General features: G+C 53.0%; 2 protein-coding genes across 2 annotated transcripts in view; both read right to left on the bottom strand.

Annotated features, from left to right (window-relative positions):
• The window catches only part of JYalpha, a 165,981-nt gene that overhangs the window by 138,316 nt on the left and 10,382 nt on the right, over positions 1-17,283 (bottom strand). The gene's annotated exons all lie outside the window — the stretch shown is intronic.
• LOC138928280 (uncharacterized) lies at positions 4,049-12,904 on the bottom strand. Its single transcript, XM_070284956.1, has 2 exons — positions 11,211-12,904; positions 4,049-4,184 (listed from the first exon to the last, which is right to left on the bottom strand). The coding sequence occupies exon 1, from the start codon at positions 12,902-12,904 to the stop codon at positions 11,516-11,518; it is 1,389 nt and encodes a 462-aa protein (XP_070141057.1). The 3' UTR covers positions 4,049-4,184; positions 11,211-11,515.

Raw genomic sequence — 17,283 nt, 5'->3', positions numbered from 1 at the left:
ATGGAGGACATCGCTAAGGCTGTCAGACAACTTTGGACGGTGCTTTGCAGTTCTTTTAGAGCTGCTCCGGACTCTTGGGGGACAGCCTGAATGTTGAAAAGGATTTTCAACTGGCTGTTGACAAGTAACCGCCGATTCTCGAAGCGGTCGGTGAGGCTTTGCCACGCGGAGACGAAGCCATCATTTGTCAGAGGGGCCTTGGATACGATGGCGTGCGCATCGCCACTTGTTTTGGACAACAAGTGGAACAACTTTTCTACCGGTGTGAGGCGCGAGTTGTGAATATATATCGCGGTGAAAAGGTCCCTGAAGGTGGGCCACCGAAGATAATCGCCAGCGAAAACTTCTGTGTCCACTGGTGGCAATCGACAACCCATGGACGGTGGTGTGGGCATAGGGGCGGAAGCCGGAGTGGACTGGGCGGCGGCCTTGTCGATTATTCCTTGTAACAGGACCACACACCTCGAATAGACGGAGTAGCAATAACTGTACTTGGATTCAAGCACAGCTGAGGTGGCAGCGCTGTCGGCGGACACGGACAGTAGGTCGGAGCAGTTTTCATAGCTCTTCTCCACCTTATCCCACAGGGCCCGAATCTGATCCCGATGAACCTGGCACATGGCGGGGGAAAAACTATCGGTTTCAGGGGCGCTCGGAGTGTTGATGTCAGCCTCGAAATGGCTCACACGGTCCGTTGTGGAAATGAATTTGCGGAGGGCGATATCGAGTGCGGATTGAGCCATCTTGGTTACCGACCGAGTAAATCTGGATGAGGTACCGGGGGAAGTGTCGACGGCCTCTTGACTTTTTGCCTTTGGAATGGCAGTGGCAGCCTTTGGCTTCAATTTATCAGGCCGTGGAGATACGGACTGGGACCTTTCCAGAGTAATTGACGGAATCAGAGGAGTCTGTTCCTCGTCTCCCGTGGGCATACTTGCAGACGAATGGGTCGCGAATCAGTTGGTCGCCTCAGGCCACGTACAAGTCCCGAAATCAATGGTTCGAAACCGTGACGGAACACAAGTTTTGGAATGGAACTTAGGATCACTTTGGCAACGGGGCGCACTAGGAACTGCCAGAAGCCGCGGAACTGCAGGATCTGCAGTACAAAATATCCCAGAAAAAACTCCGTACTCGGAGAGGAGGACAATGTGCTTGCTTACGGTCACACTGCTAGTGGATGCCGCGGGTGAATGCAAGAATTAAATGCCGGGCTCAGGTTCTGAGAGCCTCGGGCACCACCGAGAAAAGAATTGACGAAAACTCGTGAAGGAGGAAATCACTCGAGTAAGGGCGTCGGGCGCCGACTTAGACCAAAAATAAATAAAACAACGAACGTGGACCGGAATGTCGAGGAACAAAATTTCTGTATTTAGATGTCTCGGATGAGAAGGTTGTATCCGGCTTTGGTCGGCTCAGAACAGGACTAAACAGAGACCCACGAATGTTTGGTTTCTTCCCGCAATAAATGAATTAATCCACCAATAATTCGAAAAAAAACAAAATTATTGGCCGCAAATAATTAGTTAATAATTCGGAAAATTATTGGCCGCAAATAATCCACTAAGAATTCGAAAAATTATTGGCCGCAAATAACTAATTAATAATTCGGAAAATTATTACGGAGCCGAAAAGGTGGAATTAAAACCTTGGCTTTTGTTTGGAAGAACACGGGCACTGGGTTCTGCAGCCGGCAAAAAACAACCCCAATAAAAATACAGGCGCTGGCGGTTAATTTGGAAAAGGCGGAAAAAAAACACAGTCGTAATCGCACCCGTGAATTGATTTGCCGTTTTGTCCTAAACGTTTGTTGTTTTGTCGCGGTTTATATATATATTTTATTTTAATTTATTTTATTTGAATTTTTTATAGTTTATTTATTGGTCGTTCCTGTGTAGGAGGCAGAAAATATATGTATATTGTATGGGCATGCATGCATATGGAAATATATGTGTATGTGTAAGCCTTGTGCTTCACAGTGGAGCTTCGAGAAGTGGACTGTATTTGGATTGGCGGAATAGCACAAATTATGTGGAGAAAAAAAATTGCACACAACAAAAAATATCGCGGCAGCGGCGAACTGTTCGGCGAACAGGGAACTCCCGAAACAATTACTTTTCGGATGCCGAATATTAATTATGCCTTTATTTTTCTTCACCACACAATTTCACTTGCCTTTTGACTTTTGCGGAGATGCCGATATTTGGCGCGCGAGTGTGTGTGTGTGTACCGGAGCAACGGAGGAACCGAGAATCGAAAAAAAAACCAGGAATATGGCGACACACACAAAGCGGAGGCGGATAGAAAATTTCCACGAAACGACGAGAACAGAGGACTGGAAATTTCTCAACTGCCGGTGTGTCAGGAAAAACTCGGACTTTGAGTCGACACGGAAAACTTGCAGCAGAGTGAACGAAATTTATGTTCGGACCACTGCTGAAGATCGGCAGAGAGGGGGGGAGACGGAATGCTCGTACTTATCTTGGTGGAGAGAAACGCCGAGAACTGCTGGGGGCGAAGTTGAAAATAATCCGGAGTCCAAAAAAGAATCCGGCTCGAAGGACCAAAATGTTGGGGCAGCGCTTCCTTCCTTCAAGGCAAGGGGAGTTGTGGAAGATGAAAAATTCCCGCGGCGCAAGCAAAGTAGTGCGAAGTCAAAATAAGAAAAAAACGGGGGCGTCGTAGGGAAATTCACACGCAGTCGATCAGCTTTATTTCGCTGCATACATAAGACTAAAAACTAAAACTTAAGCAAGCGGCCAGCTCCCGCCCGCTTACTTCGCTAAGCGAGAGCGAGAGAGCGGCAGTGGCCGATCCAAGTGTTTGGCCCGCGCTCGAGAGTGCGAAAGCGCGCAGCGCTGCGGGAGAGCGAGCGCGGGAGAGCACGAGAGGCGAGAGCGGAAAGCTCAGCCGGCAGCGGTGGAGCAATGGGCCGCGTACCTAAACATTCCGCCCCCCTTGCAATCACTCGGGTTGCAATAGGGCCGTGGACATTACGGCTGGTGACACGCGCCGGAGACGACCCAGCCGAAGACGGTGCTCTGGGCCACCGGGCGCCCAGGACTACGGAAATCGTTGCTGGCAAGTAGAAGCGCTCATCGGCTAGCATGACGTCCCGGAAGTGGGCGCGCACCGCCTCACTCAGCTCCCGGACGGGAGTGCGGATGCGCACGCGAGGCTCCACCTTGAAGACCACGTCGAGTTGGACCTCGTTGTCGGCCTTGGACCTCACGGTAGCCGCACAAATCTGCTCTTCACCGACGCTGGTAGTTGGCAGCCGGAAACACGCTGCCAGCGACGCGTCTATACAGCTCACAGGCGTGCATGGGTCAATGAGGGCCGCCGTGTCGAATGTCTGCATCTCGGTCTGGATGCGCACCAGCGCAGTCGGCAGGATGTTGACGCTGTGCCGCTGCAGGAGCGACGACAGCGACGGCGCCGCAGCCGCAAAGCGGCCGGCGGAACCTTGCTTCGGAGCGGCAGGCGAGGGCCGAGGAGCCACTGTAGACTGCCGTGGAGCGCCGGACGAAGGCTGCGGCGCGGGTGCAGAACGTCGTGGAGCGGCGGACGAGGACCGCTGAGCTGCTGAGGAACGCCGGGGAGCGGCGGACGAAGGGCGCGGATCGGCTGCAGACCGCCGTGGAGCGGCAGACGAGGGCCTCGGAGCGGCTGAAGAACGCCGTGGAGCGGCGGACGAGGGCCGCGGAGCGGCTGAGGACCGCCGTGGAGCGGCGGATGCGGGTTGCGGAGCGGCTGAGGACCGCCGTGGAGCGGCGGATGCGGGTTGCGGAACGGTTGCCGAACGCCGTAGAGCGGTAGACGAAGGCCTAGGAGCTGGAGAACCCCGCGACCGGGACCGTCGCGCCTCCTGACGCGACTGGCGCGGACTCCGCGGCTCATCGGAGAGGTGCAGCAATGTGTGGTGGTCCTGGCCGCACGTCTTACAGCGATCTCCCCGCTGACACCCTCCGTCAGAGTGCTCGTGGGCCAAGCAGTTGGGGCAGTACCGGTTGGCGAGGACGGCCCGGAGTCGCTTCTCGGCACTCAGCCGCAGAAAACGGCGACACTTCTTCAGCGGATGAACCTTGTTGCAGACTCGGCACCGGTAGGAATTTGAACCTCGCGAACCTCTGCGCTCCAGGGCGATGGCGCTGCGTGGACGTGGAGACATCGTGCTGCTATTACTGGCGGAATGAGACGGAGATAAAAAATCGAAATAAGTAATAGGCACTCGCAAGTCGAGACACAAACAGGAGCTACGGAACGGCACATTGACATAGAACATTGAGGCCGGAAGCTTCCGTCGGAAGAAGGACGAGCTTCGCTATAGGACGCTTAATGAGTCCACGCGCCGTGCGGATGTCGACCACACGGACATGGCCATCGGCTCCGGGAAATACCGCGTCAATCCTGCCTAACCGCCACTCATTGGACGGAAGGTTGTCCTCCTTGACAACCACCATGTCCCCGACCTGAAGATTCCTTGCCGGAGCTCGCCACTTATTCCGCTTATGGAGTTCCTTCAGGTACTCCTCCTTCCATCGTAGACGAAATTGCTGGTTAAGCGCCTTCAGGTGTTGCCAGCGGTTTATGATGGCCGTGGCGTCCTCCTTTATTTCGGGTTCAACCACAGCGAGGAGGGGCCCCCCAACCAGAAAGTGCCCAGGAGTCAGTGCCAACAGGTCCGCGGGGTCTTCGGACATCGGCGCGAGCGGACGCGAATTCAGGCACGCCTCGATCCTAGCTAGAAGTGTGGACAGCTCTTCGAATGTGTATTTTCGCGTGGCCGTAGACTTGTAGAACAGGGTCTTGAAACTTTTAACGCCTGCCTCCCACAAGCCTCCCATATGAGGGGCTCCCGGCGGAATGAACTGCCAGAGCAGCTGCTGGTGACTGTAAGCACCAGTCACAGCCTCCTTGACAGCTTGTAGGAAGTCTCGGGAGAGAAGGGTAGCCGCACCCACGAAGGTCTTCCCGTTGTCCGACTGAACCTGACGGGGGCATCCTCTTCGGGACACAAAACGGGCAAAAGCGGCGAGAAACTTCTCAGTCGTAAGGTCGGATGTGGGCTCTAGATGAATGGCCTTAGTGCAGAAGCACACGAACACCAACACATACCCCTTTGTGATGAGGCAAGCTCGACCCGTGTAATTCTTTATGTCGAAGGGACCCGCATAGTCCACACCAGTAAATGTGAAGGGGCGCAAAAAAGCTGTCCGTTCTTGCGGTAAGTCTCCCATGAGTTGCGTCTGCAACTTCTTTTTGTGGATGACGCATATCTTGCAGGAATAGATGACGGACTTGACCAAATTCCTCACCCTTGGGATCCAGAATTTGGAACGGATCAGGCGGATCATCAGCTAGTTGCCACCGTGCAACGTTATGCGATGCGTAAATCGGACTAGGAGTCGAGACAGATGGCAGTCGTACGGAAGGATGACCGGATGCCGTTCGTCATATTGGAGCAGATCGGAGGACGTGACCCGGCCGCATGCTCTCATGAGCCCTTGGGAGTCAAGGAACGGGTTCAGGTTCTGAACCGGACTGGATGCTGGCACTGGCCGCTTTTGGCTCAAGCAGCCAATTTCAAGGACGAAGTGCCTGCGTTGCGTGACGGAAATTAGGAGACGTTCAGCCGCCGCGATTTCTGAAGCTGTCAGGTGATCCTCAACCGGAGACAAGATCTTTCGTGCGCGCTGAATAAACCGATGAACGTAAGCGAAGACTCGCAACGCCTTGTCGAGTGTCGAAAATCGGTCAAGAAGGTCTTCAGGGGGAGCTTTTGCCACATGGACTCTGACAGCTCGCTTCTCGAGATCTGTCACGGGGGAATCATTGCCTTGGATGGGCCACTCGCCGCGCGGCCTTTGCAGCCAGGCTGGACCATGCCACCACAGCTGGCTGTCTGCGAGGTCTTGAAGCCCTACCCCCCGGCTGGCAAGATCGGCCGGGTTATGTTCGGAGCGGACATGTGCCCATCTCTCGACCTGAGTGAATTGGGTAATCTTGGTCACCCGATTGGCCACGAAAGTTGTCCAGTGACACGCCGGCCTATGCAACCAAGCGAGCACAATCGTGGAGTCAGTCCAACAGTACAGGGCGGACGCAGGCCCGGGCATCTTTGGAAGAATGGCGCTGGCCATTTCGGACAGTAGCAATGCCCCGCATAACTCGAGCCGCGGAAGCGACACCGTTTTGACTGGGGCAACCCTCGTTTTTGCCGTTAGCAGATTCACCATCACAGTGGCCCCAGCCTCCACCCGGACGTAAATGGCGGCGCCATACGCCTTCTGCGAGGCGTCGCAGAACCCATGATGCTCGATCTTCAAATGGGGTCGGAACGCGACCCATCGGGGAATGCGGATCTGATCGAGAGCAGAGTAGTGTCCCAGGAAGTCAACCCATCTCTGGCAGAAATATCGAGGGAGGTCATCGTCCCACGCTAGATCTTGGAGCCAAATTTCCTGCATGAACATTTTTGCCTGGACGATGAAGGGGGCGAGCCAGCCCGCTGGATCAAATAACTTGGCAATCTGGGATAGGACCTGTCGCTTCGTGAACGATGATCCCGCGGTCAATTCGGGCGGAATGAAAAAGAACTCATCAGACGTCGCTTTCCAGCGTACGCCGAGAGTCTTAGCCGTGCTCTCTGCGTCGATCTCGAGGAAATCAGCGCGCAGGAGATGGTCACTTTGGATGTTGGCCAGAATGTCCTTGCTATTGGACGTCCATTTCCTCAGTGGGAACCCTGCCGAACCCAGGGCACCCTGGAGCTCACGGATACCCACCTTCGCTTCGATTTTGGAGTCTGCCCCTGCGAGAACGTCGTCGACATACATAAAATGACGGATAATATGACTCGCCTGAGGATACCTTGACTCCTCGTCGTCGGCGAGTTTCTGGAGGACACGGATCGCTAAGAACGGGGCACAATTGACTCCGAAGGTAACCGTCTTCAGCTCGTAGTCGCGGAGTTCCCCATTGGAATTGCGGAACAGGATGCGCTGGAAAGGAGTATGCTGGGGATCTACCCAAATTTGGCGATACATCTTTTCGATGTCGGCATTGAAGACGAACCTAAAGTACCTCCACTTTAGGATTTGAATCGTGAGGTCGGATTGTAAGACCGGGCCCGCATATAGAATGTCATTCAGGCTGGTTCCGTTTGCGGAGGGGCTCGACGCATTAAAAACCACACGGACCTTAGTGGTGGTGCTTTCGGGCTTCAGAACCGCATGATGAGGAAGGTAGTATGTGGCGGAACTGCTAGTCGACGGAACCTCCGCCATGTGACCTAATTCGAGGTACTCTTGGATGACAGCATCATACCGGGCCTTGAGGGGAGGATCCCTCTTTAGGCGCTGCTCGTTACGCAGGAACTGAGCCAGAGCAAAGGATCGCGAAAATGCGAGCTCGGACCCCTTGTGCGCGGGGTCGCGTAAGGGAAGCGTTACCACGTACTTGCCGCAGTTGTCTCTTCGTGTAGTTTGGACGAAATTTTCCTCACAGACGGAATCAGACTCTGGGACAATCTGTTTGGACACTTCCTCCACCTCCCAGAATTTGGTAAGGAGCTGGTCCAGGGAGTCGTCGAGGGCGCAGGTAACTCGGGTGGCGAAGGCGGAAACACTTCGGGGGGCTGCTGGAGATACTGGGCCTGTCAAGACCCATCCAAAAATGGTCTCCTGGCCAAGAAGGGAGCCGCAAATGTTAGCCTTGGAGTTGCCGAGGAGAATAGACGGAAGAATGTCGGCTCCTATTAGGACATCGATTTGGGAGCTCTCAAAGAACTTGGGATCCGCAAGGGGGATGTCGGGAAGCCCCTTAAGAAGATCTCGTGGGACTGGATACGAGGGCAGACTCCCGGCCAGCTGCGGAAGAACGTAAGCTGCAGTCTCTAACTGCAGCCCGGGTCTGGAGGGCGATCGCATGGAAAACTGGCAGAGCTTCGTGGACTGAGCGGCCACGGTGTGATTCAGGCCCGAGACTTGGGCTTGGATAGTCGTGAACGGAAGTTTGACGAGGTTGAAAAGCCTCTCCGTGATGAATGTCGCCTCGGAACCCGAGTCGATTAAGGCTCGCGCCTGGAAATTGCACCCTAAATGGCAAATATCAATGAGGGCTGTGCCCAGTAAAACGGCCCTTGAGCCCGAAGCGAAACACACCTGCACATCAGGATGATCCTCAGGAGTGGCCGCGGGTCGAGGCCTGCCAGGCGCAGGTGGACTTGGAGCGGTTGCGAATGGATTACCGCGGTGCAGGAGGGTATGATGGCGACTGTGGCAAGTGAAGCAACTATGGGCACTATTACAGTCCCGCTGTTGGTGCCCTCGCGCAAAACAGTTAAGGCATAACTGTTTTTTCTTAATATAGTCGGAGCGACTATTTACGTCCATCTCGAGGAACCGTGGACACACGCGAATCGGATGGTTCTCCCTGGAACAAAGATCACATCCTCTTGGGGCCGGAGCCACTCTGGCCTCGTAGGAGTTGAGCCTGCGTGCTGGGGCGCTCGCAGCCGTCGGTCTTGGCGGAATTTGCCCTGAATTGCTAGGCCTGATGTCGTCGATCGCTTCCAGAGTGCGATGCCGCTCTGTCAGAAACGAATCTAACTCGTTCCAGGTCGGAATTTCAGACTTGTTGTGTATGGATTGCTCCCACATCGAAAGTGTGATTTTGGGAAGCTTTAAGGAAACCATATACACTAAGAGACAATCCCACGCCTCGATTTGAATGGAGGACATCGCTAAGGCTGTCAGACAACTTTGGACGGTGCTTTGCAGTTCTTTTAGAGCTGCTCCGGACTCTTGGGGGACAGCCTGAATGTTGAAAAGGATTTTCAACTGGCTGTTGACAAGTAACCGCCGATTCTCGAAGCGGTCGGTGAGGCTTTGCCACGCGGAGACGAAGCCATCATTTGTCAGAGGGGCCTTGGATACGATGGCGTGCGCATCGCCACTTGTTTTGGACAACAAGTGGAACAACTTTTCTACCGGTGTGAGGCGCGAGTTGTGAATATATATCGCGGTGAAAAGGTCCCTGAAGGTGGGCCACCGAAGATAATCGCCAGCGAAAACTTCTGTGTCCACTGGTGGCAATCGACAACCCATGGACGGTGGTGTGGGCATAGGGGCGGAAGCCGGAGTGGACTGGGCGGCGGCCTTGTCGATTATTCCTTGTAACAGGACCACACACCTCGAATAGACGGAGTAGCAATAACTGTACTTGGATTCAAGCACAGCTGAGGTGGCAGCGCTGTCGGCGGACACGGACAGTAGGTCGGAGCAGTTTTCATAGCTCTTCTCCACCTTATCCCACAGGGCCCGAATCTGATCCCGATGAACCTGGCACATGGCGGGGGAAAAACTATCGGTTTCAGGGGCGCTCGGAGTGTTGATGTCAGCCTCGAAATGGCTCACACGGTCCGTTGTGGAAATGAATTTGCGGAGGGCGATATCGAGTGCGGATTGAGCCATCTTGGTTACCGACCGAGTAAATCTGGATGAGGTACCGGGGGAAGTGTCGACGGCCTCTTGACTTTTTGCCTTTGGAATGGCAGTGGCAGCCTTTGGCTTCAATTTATCAGGCCGTGGAGATACGGACTGGGACCTTTCCAGAGTAATTGACGGAATCAGAGGAGTCTGTTCCTCGTCTCCCGTGGGCATACTTGCAGACGAATGGGTCGCGAATCAGTTGGTCGCCTCAGGCCACGTACAAGTCCCGAAATCAATGGTTCGAAACCGTGACGGAACACAAGTTTTGGAATGGAACTTAGGATCACTTTGGCAACGGGGCGCACTAGGAACTGCCAGAAGCCGCGGAACTGCAGGATCTGCAGTACAAAATATCCCAGAAAAAACTCCGTACTCGGAGAGGAGGACAATGTGCTTGCTTACGGTCACACTGCTAGTGGATGCCGCGGGTGAATGCAAGAATTAAATGCCGGGCTCAGGTTCTGAGAGCCTCGGGCACCACCGAGAAAAGAATTGACGAAAACTCGTGAAGGAGGAAATCACTCGAGTAAGGGCGTCGGGCGCCGACTTAGACCAAAAATAAATAAAACAACGAACGTGGACCGGAATGTCGAGGAACAAAATTTCTGTATTTAGATGTCTCGGATGAGAAGGTTGTATCCGGCTTTGGTCGGCTCAGAACAGGACTAAACAGAGACCCACGAATGTTTGGTTTCTTCCCGCAATAAATGAATTAATCCACCAATAATTCGAAAAAAAACAAAATTATTGGCCGCAAATAATTAGTTAATAATTCGGAAAATTATTGGCCGCAAATAATCCACTAAGAATTCGAAAAATTATTGGCCGCAAATAACTAATTAATAATTCGGAAAATTATTACGGAGCCGAAAAGGTGGAATTAAAACCTTGGCTTTTGTTTGGAAGAACACGGGCACTGGGTTCTGCAGCCGGCAAAAAACAACCCCAATAAAAATACAGGCGCTGGCGGTTAATTTGGAAAAGGCGGAAAAAAAACACAGTCGTAATCGCACCCGTGAATTGATTTGCCGTTTTGTCCTAAACGTTTGTTGTTTTGTCGCGGTTTATATATATATTTTATTTTAATTTATTTTATTTGAATTTTTTATAGTTTATTTATTGGTCGTTCCTGTGTAGGAGGCAGAAAATATATGTATATTGTATGGGCATGCATGCATATGGAAATATATGTGTATGTGTAAGCCTTGTGCTTCACAGTGGAGCTTCGAGAAGTGGACTGTATTTGGATTGGCGGAATAGCACAAATTATGTGGAGAAAAAAAATTGCACACAACAAAAAATATCGCGGCAGCGGCGAACTGTTCGGCGAACAGGGAACTCCCGAAACAATTACTTTTCGGATGCCGAATATTAATTATGCCTTTATTTTTCTTCACCACACAATTTCACTTGCCTTTTGACTTTTGCGGAGATGCCGATATTTGGCGCGCGAGTGTGTGTGTGTGTACCGGAGCAACGGAGGAACCGAGAATCGAAAAAAAAACCAGGAATATGGCGACACACACAAAGCGGAGGCGGATAGAAAATTTCCACGAAACGACGAGAACAGAGGACTGGAAATTTCTCAACTGCCGGTGTGTCAGGAAAAACTCGGACTTTGAGTCGACACGGAAAACTTGCAGCAGAGTGAACGAAATTTATGTTCGGACCACTGCTGAAGATCGGCAGAGAGGGGGGGAGACGGAATGCTCGTACTTATCTTGGTGGAGAGAAACGCCGAGAACTGCTGGGGGCGAAGTTGAAAATAATCCGGAGTCCAAAAAAGAATCCGGCTCGAAGGACCAAAATGTTGGGGCAGCGCTTCCTTCCTTCAAGGCAAGGGGAGTTGTGGAAGATGAAAAATTCCCGCGGCGCAAGCAAAGTAGTGCGAAGTCGAAATAAGAAAAAAACGGGGGCGTCGTAGGGAAATTCACACGCAGTCGATCAGCTTTATTTCGCTGCATACATAAGACTAAAAACTAAAACTTAAGCAAGCGGCCAGCTCCCGCCCGCTTACTTCGCTAAGCGAGAGCGAGAGAGCGGCAGCGGCCGATCCAAGTGTTTGGCCCGCGCTCGAGAGTGCGAAAGCGCGCAGCGCTGCGGGAGAGCGAGCGCGGGAGAGCACGAGAGGCGAGAGCGGAAAGCTCAGCCGGCAGCGGTGGAGCAATGGGCCGCGTACCTAAACATTCCGCCCCCCTTGCAATCACTCGGGTTGCAATAGGGCCGTGGACATTACGGCTGGTGACACGCGCCGGAGACGACCCAGCCGAAGACGGTGCTCTGGGCCACCGGGCGCCCAGGACTACGGAAATCGTTGCTGGCAAGTAGAAGCGCTCATCGGCTAGCATGACGTCCCGGAAGTGGGCGCGCACCGCCTCACTCAGCTCCCGGACGGGAGTGCGGATGCGCACGCGAGGCTCCACCTTGAAGACCACGTCGAGTTGGACCTCGTTGTCGGCCTTGGACCTCACGGTAGCCGCACAAATCTGCTCTTCACCGACGCTGGTAGTTGGCAGCCGGAAACACGCTGCCAGCGACGCGTCTATACAGCTCACAGGCGTGCATGGGTCAATGAGGGCCGCCGTGTCGAATGTCTGCGTCTCGGTCTGGATGCGCACCAGCGCAGTCGGCAGGATGTTGACGCTGTGCCGCTGCAGGAGCGACGACAGCGACGGCGCCGCAGCCGCAAAGCGGCCGGCGGAACCTTGCTTCGGAGCGGCAGGCGAGGGCCGAGGAGCCACTGTAGACTGCCGTGGAGCGCCGGACGAAGGCTGCGGCGCGGGTGCAGAACGTCGTGGAGCGGCGGACGAGGACCGCTGAGCTGCTGAGGAACGCCGGGGAGCGGCGGACGAAGGGCGCGGATCGGCTGCAGACCGCCGTGGAGCGGCAGACGAGGGCCTCGGAGCGGCTGAAGAACGCCGTGGAGCGGCGGACGAGGGCCGCGGAGCGGCTGAGGACCGCCGTGGAGCGGCGGATGCGGGTTGCGGAGCGGCTGAGGACCGCCGTGGAGCGGCGGATGCGGGTTGCGGAACGGTTGCCGAACGCCGTAGAGCGGTAGACGAAGGCCTAGGAGCTGGAGAACCCCGCGACCGGGACCGTCGCGCCTCCTGACGCGACTGGCGCGGACTCCGCGGCTCATCGGAGAGGTGCAGCAATGTGTGGTGGTCCTGGCCGCACGTCTTACAGCGATCTCCCCGCTGACACCCTCCGTCAGAGTGCTCGTGGGCCAAGCAGTTGGGGCAGTACCGGTTGGCGAGGACGGCCCGGAGTCGCTTCTCGGCACTCAGCCGCAGAAAACGGCGACACTTCTTCAGCGGATGAACCTTGTTGCAGACTCGGCACCGGTAGGAATTTGAACCTCGCGAACCTCTGCGCTCCAGGGCGATGGCGCTGCGTGGACGTGGAGACATCGTGCTGCTATTACTGGCGGAATGAGACGGAGATAAAAAATCGAAATAAGTAATAGGCACTCGCAAGTCGAGACACAAACAGGAGCTACGGAACGGCACATTGACATAGAACATTGAGGCCGGAAGCTTCCGTCGGAAGAAGGACGAGCTTCGCTATAGGACGCTTAATGAGTCCACGCGCCGTGCGGATGTCGACCACACGGACATGGCCATCGGCTCCGGGAAATACCGCGTCAATCCTGCCTAACCGCCACTCATTGGACGGAAGGTTGTCCTCCTTGACAACCACCATGTCCCCGACCTGAAGATTCCTTGCCGGAGCTCGCCACTTATTCCGCTTATGGAGTTCCTTCAGGTACTCCTCCTTCCATCGTAGACGAAATTGCTGGTTAAGCGCCTTCAGGTGTTGCCAGCGGTTTATGATGGCCGTGGCGTCCTCCTTTATTTCGGGTTCAACCACAGCGAGGAGGGGCCCCCCAACCAGAAAGTGCCCAGGAGTCAGTGCCAACAGGTCCGCGGGGTCTTCGGACATCGGCGCGAGCGGACGCGAATTCAGGCATGCCTCGATCCTAGCTAGAAGTGTGGACAGCTCTTCGAATGTGTATTTTCGCGTGGCCGTAGACTTGTAGAACAGGGTCTTGAAACTTTTAACGCCTGCCTCCCACAAGCCTCCCATATGAGGGGCTCCCGGCGGAATGAACTGCCAGAGCAGCTGCTGGTGACTGTAAGCACCAGTCACAGCCTCCTTGACAGCTTGTAGGAAGTCTCGGGAGAGAAGGGTAGCCGCACCCACGAAGGTCTTCCCGTTGTCCGACTGAACCTGACGGGGGCATCCTCTTCGGGACACAAAACGGGCAAAAGCGGCGAGAAACTTCTCAGTCGTAAGGTCGGATGTGGGCTCTAGATGAATGGCCTTAGTGCAGAAGCACACGAACACCAACACATACCCCTTTGTGATGAGGCAAGCTCGACCCGTGTAATTCTTTATGTCGAAGGGACCCGCATAGTCCACACCAGTAAATGTGAAGGGGCGCAAAAAAGCTGTCCGTTCTTGCGGTAAGTCTCCCATGAGTTGCGTCTGCAACTTCTTTTTGTGGATGACGCATATCTTGCAGGAATAGATGACGGACTTGACCAAATTCCTCACCCTTGGGATCCAGAATTTGGAACGGATCAGGCGGATCATCAGCTAGTTGCCACCGTGCAACGTTATGCGATGCGTAAATCGGACTAGGAGTCGAGACAGATGGCAGTCGTACGGAAGGATGACCGGATGCCGTTCGTCATATTGGAGCAGATCGGAGGACGTGACCCGGCCGCATGCTCTCATGAGCCCTTGGGAGTCAAGGAACGGGTTCAGGTTCTGAACCGGACTGGATGCTGGCACTGGCCGCTTTTGGCTCAAGCAGCCAATTTCAAGGACGAAGTGCCTGCGTTGCGTGACGGAAATTAGGAGACGTTCAGCCGCCGCGATTTCTGAAGCTGTCAGGTGATCCTCAACCGGAGACAAGATCTTTCGTGCGCGCTGAATAAACCGATGAACGTAAGCGAAGACTCGCAACGCCTTGTCGAGTGTCGAAAATCGGTCAAGAAGGTCTTCAGGGGGAGCTTTTGCCACATGGACTCTGACAGCTCGCTTCTCGAGATCTGTCACGGGGGAATCATTGCCTTGGATGGGCCACTCGCCGCGCGGCCTTTGCAGCCAGGCTGGACCATGCCACCACAGCTGGCTGTCTGCGAGGTCTTGAAGCCCTACCCCCCGGCTGGCAAGATCGGCCGGGTTATGTTCGGAGCGGACATGTGCCCATCTCTCGACCTGAGTGAATTGGGTAATCTTGGTCACCCGATTGGCCACGAAAGTTGTCCAGTGACACGCCGGCCTATGCAACCAAGCGAGCACAATCGTGGAGTCAGTCCAACAGTACAGGGCGGACGCAGGCCCGGGCATCTTTGGAAGAATGGCGCTGGCCATTTCGGACAGTAGCAATGCCCCGCATAACTCGAGCCGCGGAAGCGACACCGTTTTGACTGGGGCAACCCTCGTTTTTGCCGTTAGCAGATTCACCATCACAGTGGCCCCAGCCTCCACCCGGACGTAAATGGCGGCGCCATACGCCTTCTGCGAGGCGTCGCAGAACCCATGATGCTCGATCTTCAAATGGGGTCGGAACGCGACCCATCGGGGAATGCGGATCTGATCGAGAGCAGAGTAGTGTCCCAGGAAGTCAACCCATCTCTGGCAGAAATATCGAGGGAGGTCATCGTCCCACGCTAGATCTTGGAGCCAAATTTCCTGCATGAACATTTTTGCCTGGACGATGAAGGGGGCGAGCCAGCCCGCTGGATCAAATAACTTGGCAATCTGGGATAGGACCTGTCGCTTCGTGAACGATGATCCCGCGGTCAATTCGGGCGGAATGAAAAAGAACTCATCAGACGTCGCTTTCCAGCGTACGCCGAGAGTCTTAGCCGTGCTCTCTGCGTCGATCTCGAGGAAATCAGCGCGCAGGAGATGGTCACTTTGGATGTTGGCCAGAATGTCCTTGCTATTGGACGTCCATTTCCTCAGTGGGAACCCTGCCGAACCCAGGGCACCCTGGAGCTCACGGATAGCCACCTTCGCTTCGATTTTGGAGTCTGCCCCTGCGAGAACGTCGTCGACGTACATAAAATGACGGATAATATGACTCGCCTGAGGATACCTTGACTCCTCGTCGTCGGCGAGTTTCTGGAGGACACGGATCGCTAAGAACGGGGCACAATTGACTCCGAAGGTAACCGTCTTCAGCTCGTAGTCGCGGAGTTCCCCATTGGAATTGCGGAACAGGATGCGCTGGAAAGAAGTATGCTGGGGATCTACCCAAATTTGGCGATACATCTTTTCGATGTCGGCATTGAAGACGAACCTAAAGTACCTCCACTTTAGGATTTGAATCGTGCGGTCGGATTGTAAGACCGGGCCCGCATATAGAATGTCATTCAGGCTGGTTCCGTTTGCGGAGGGGCTCGACGCATTAAAAACCACTCGGACCTTAGTGGTGGTGCTTTCGGGCTTTAGAACCCCATGATGAGGAAGGTAGTATGTGGCGGAACTGCTAGTCGACGGAACCTCCGCCATGTGACCTAATTCAAGGTACTCTTGGATGACAGCATCATACCGGGCCTTGAGGGGAGGATCCCTCTTTAGGCGCTGCCCGTATCATGGCTTAATACATGTACAATTTTATTTCTTTTAAACTTTTAATTTTTAATTCATCAAAATTAGTTTATCCGCTTGTATTTATATTTTCTATTATTTTTGAACAATTTCCTTTATATTAAACAATTGGTATTGAAACTGACTTTATGACTTTAACTCCAGCTTTATAAATACCTCCGAAGTGAGGTCCTGCCGGGGGAATATTGCGTTAAGTAACTGCTGATTGAACTTTCTTTTTTTTTTTTAGTGCAATATTTATAAATTCTTTTTTTTTTTACAAAATCAAAAAATTATTATAAAAACGAATTTTAATTAAGTTGACTTAGCTGCTGCTTCTGCCGCGCCGCCGTCGTCTTTAGTGTTGATGTTGTTGTTTTTGCTGCTGCTGTCGTCGCTGCCGCCGTTGTTTGTTGTAGGATGATTTCCTGATGCCGCCTGTTTCTGTATCGTCGCTGCGGCCGTCGTTGTTGTTGCAGACTTATTTGTAGTTGCTGCCGTGAGGTCGTCTCTCCTTCTCCTTTTCTCCGTCAAGGGCTGGGTAACTTCCACACAATATCTTAGTCGATTTCTCGACCCCAGAAAATTGTTTTATTCTTATTTTCTGGTTGCCATTTCTGGCATTTACAAAAAAACCAACCAATGGAGTTGGAAAAAAATATTAATAAGGACTCTTATTGTCCTTTAATTTTAAAAAAAACCAACCAATGGAGTTGGAAAAAATTATTTTTTGTTTAAAAACAAAAGGGACTCTTTTTTGACCTTTTGAATTATCGTTTTCACGACCACCAAAAAACTTTTTTATTATTGTGTTTTTTTTTTTAAATTAATTTTGTCACGATAGGTCCTTTTTTTTCACTACCGCGACTTTTCGATGTTTTAGGCCTCGAAAAAACGCCCACAATAAATATTTGTTATATTTATTTTTTAATTTTGTCGATTCCTCGACCACTTTTTTTTTTTTAACAAGAAGGACTCTTTTTTTTATCCTTTTGCATATATATGGTATATGTTGGCCATTTCAAATACCATAACATAATTTTATGCACTTTTTACTTTTTCTTTAAGCACATTTTCTACTGATATTATTGGCTCCAGCACGCCTTACCATTTCTTCCATGGTATTACAGCAACCTAAATGGTGCTTCAATTTAAAACATAAAAGACTCTTTTGTGTCTTTTT

The sequence above is a fragment of the Drosophila kikkawai genome, chromosome 3L (assembly GCF_030179895.1).
Source record: "Drosophila kikkawai strain 14028-0561.14 chromosome 3L, DkikHiC1v2, whole genome shotgun sequence".
NCBI lineage: Eukaryota > Metazoa > Arthropoda > Insecta > Diptera > Drosophilidae > Drosophila > Drosophila kikkawai.
The sequence above is the reverse complement of the archived record's forward strand: the minus strand, read 5'-3'. Positions and strand labels throughout refer to the sequence as shown.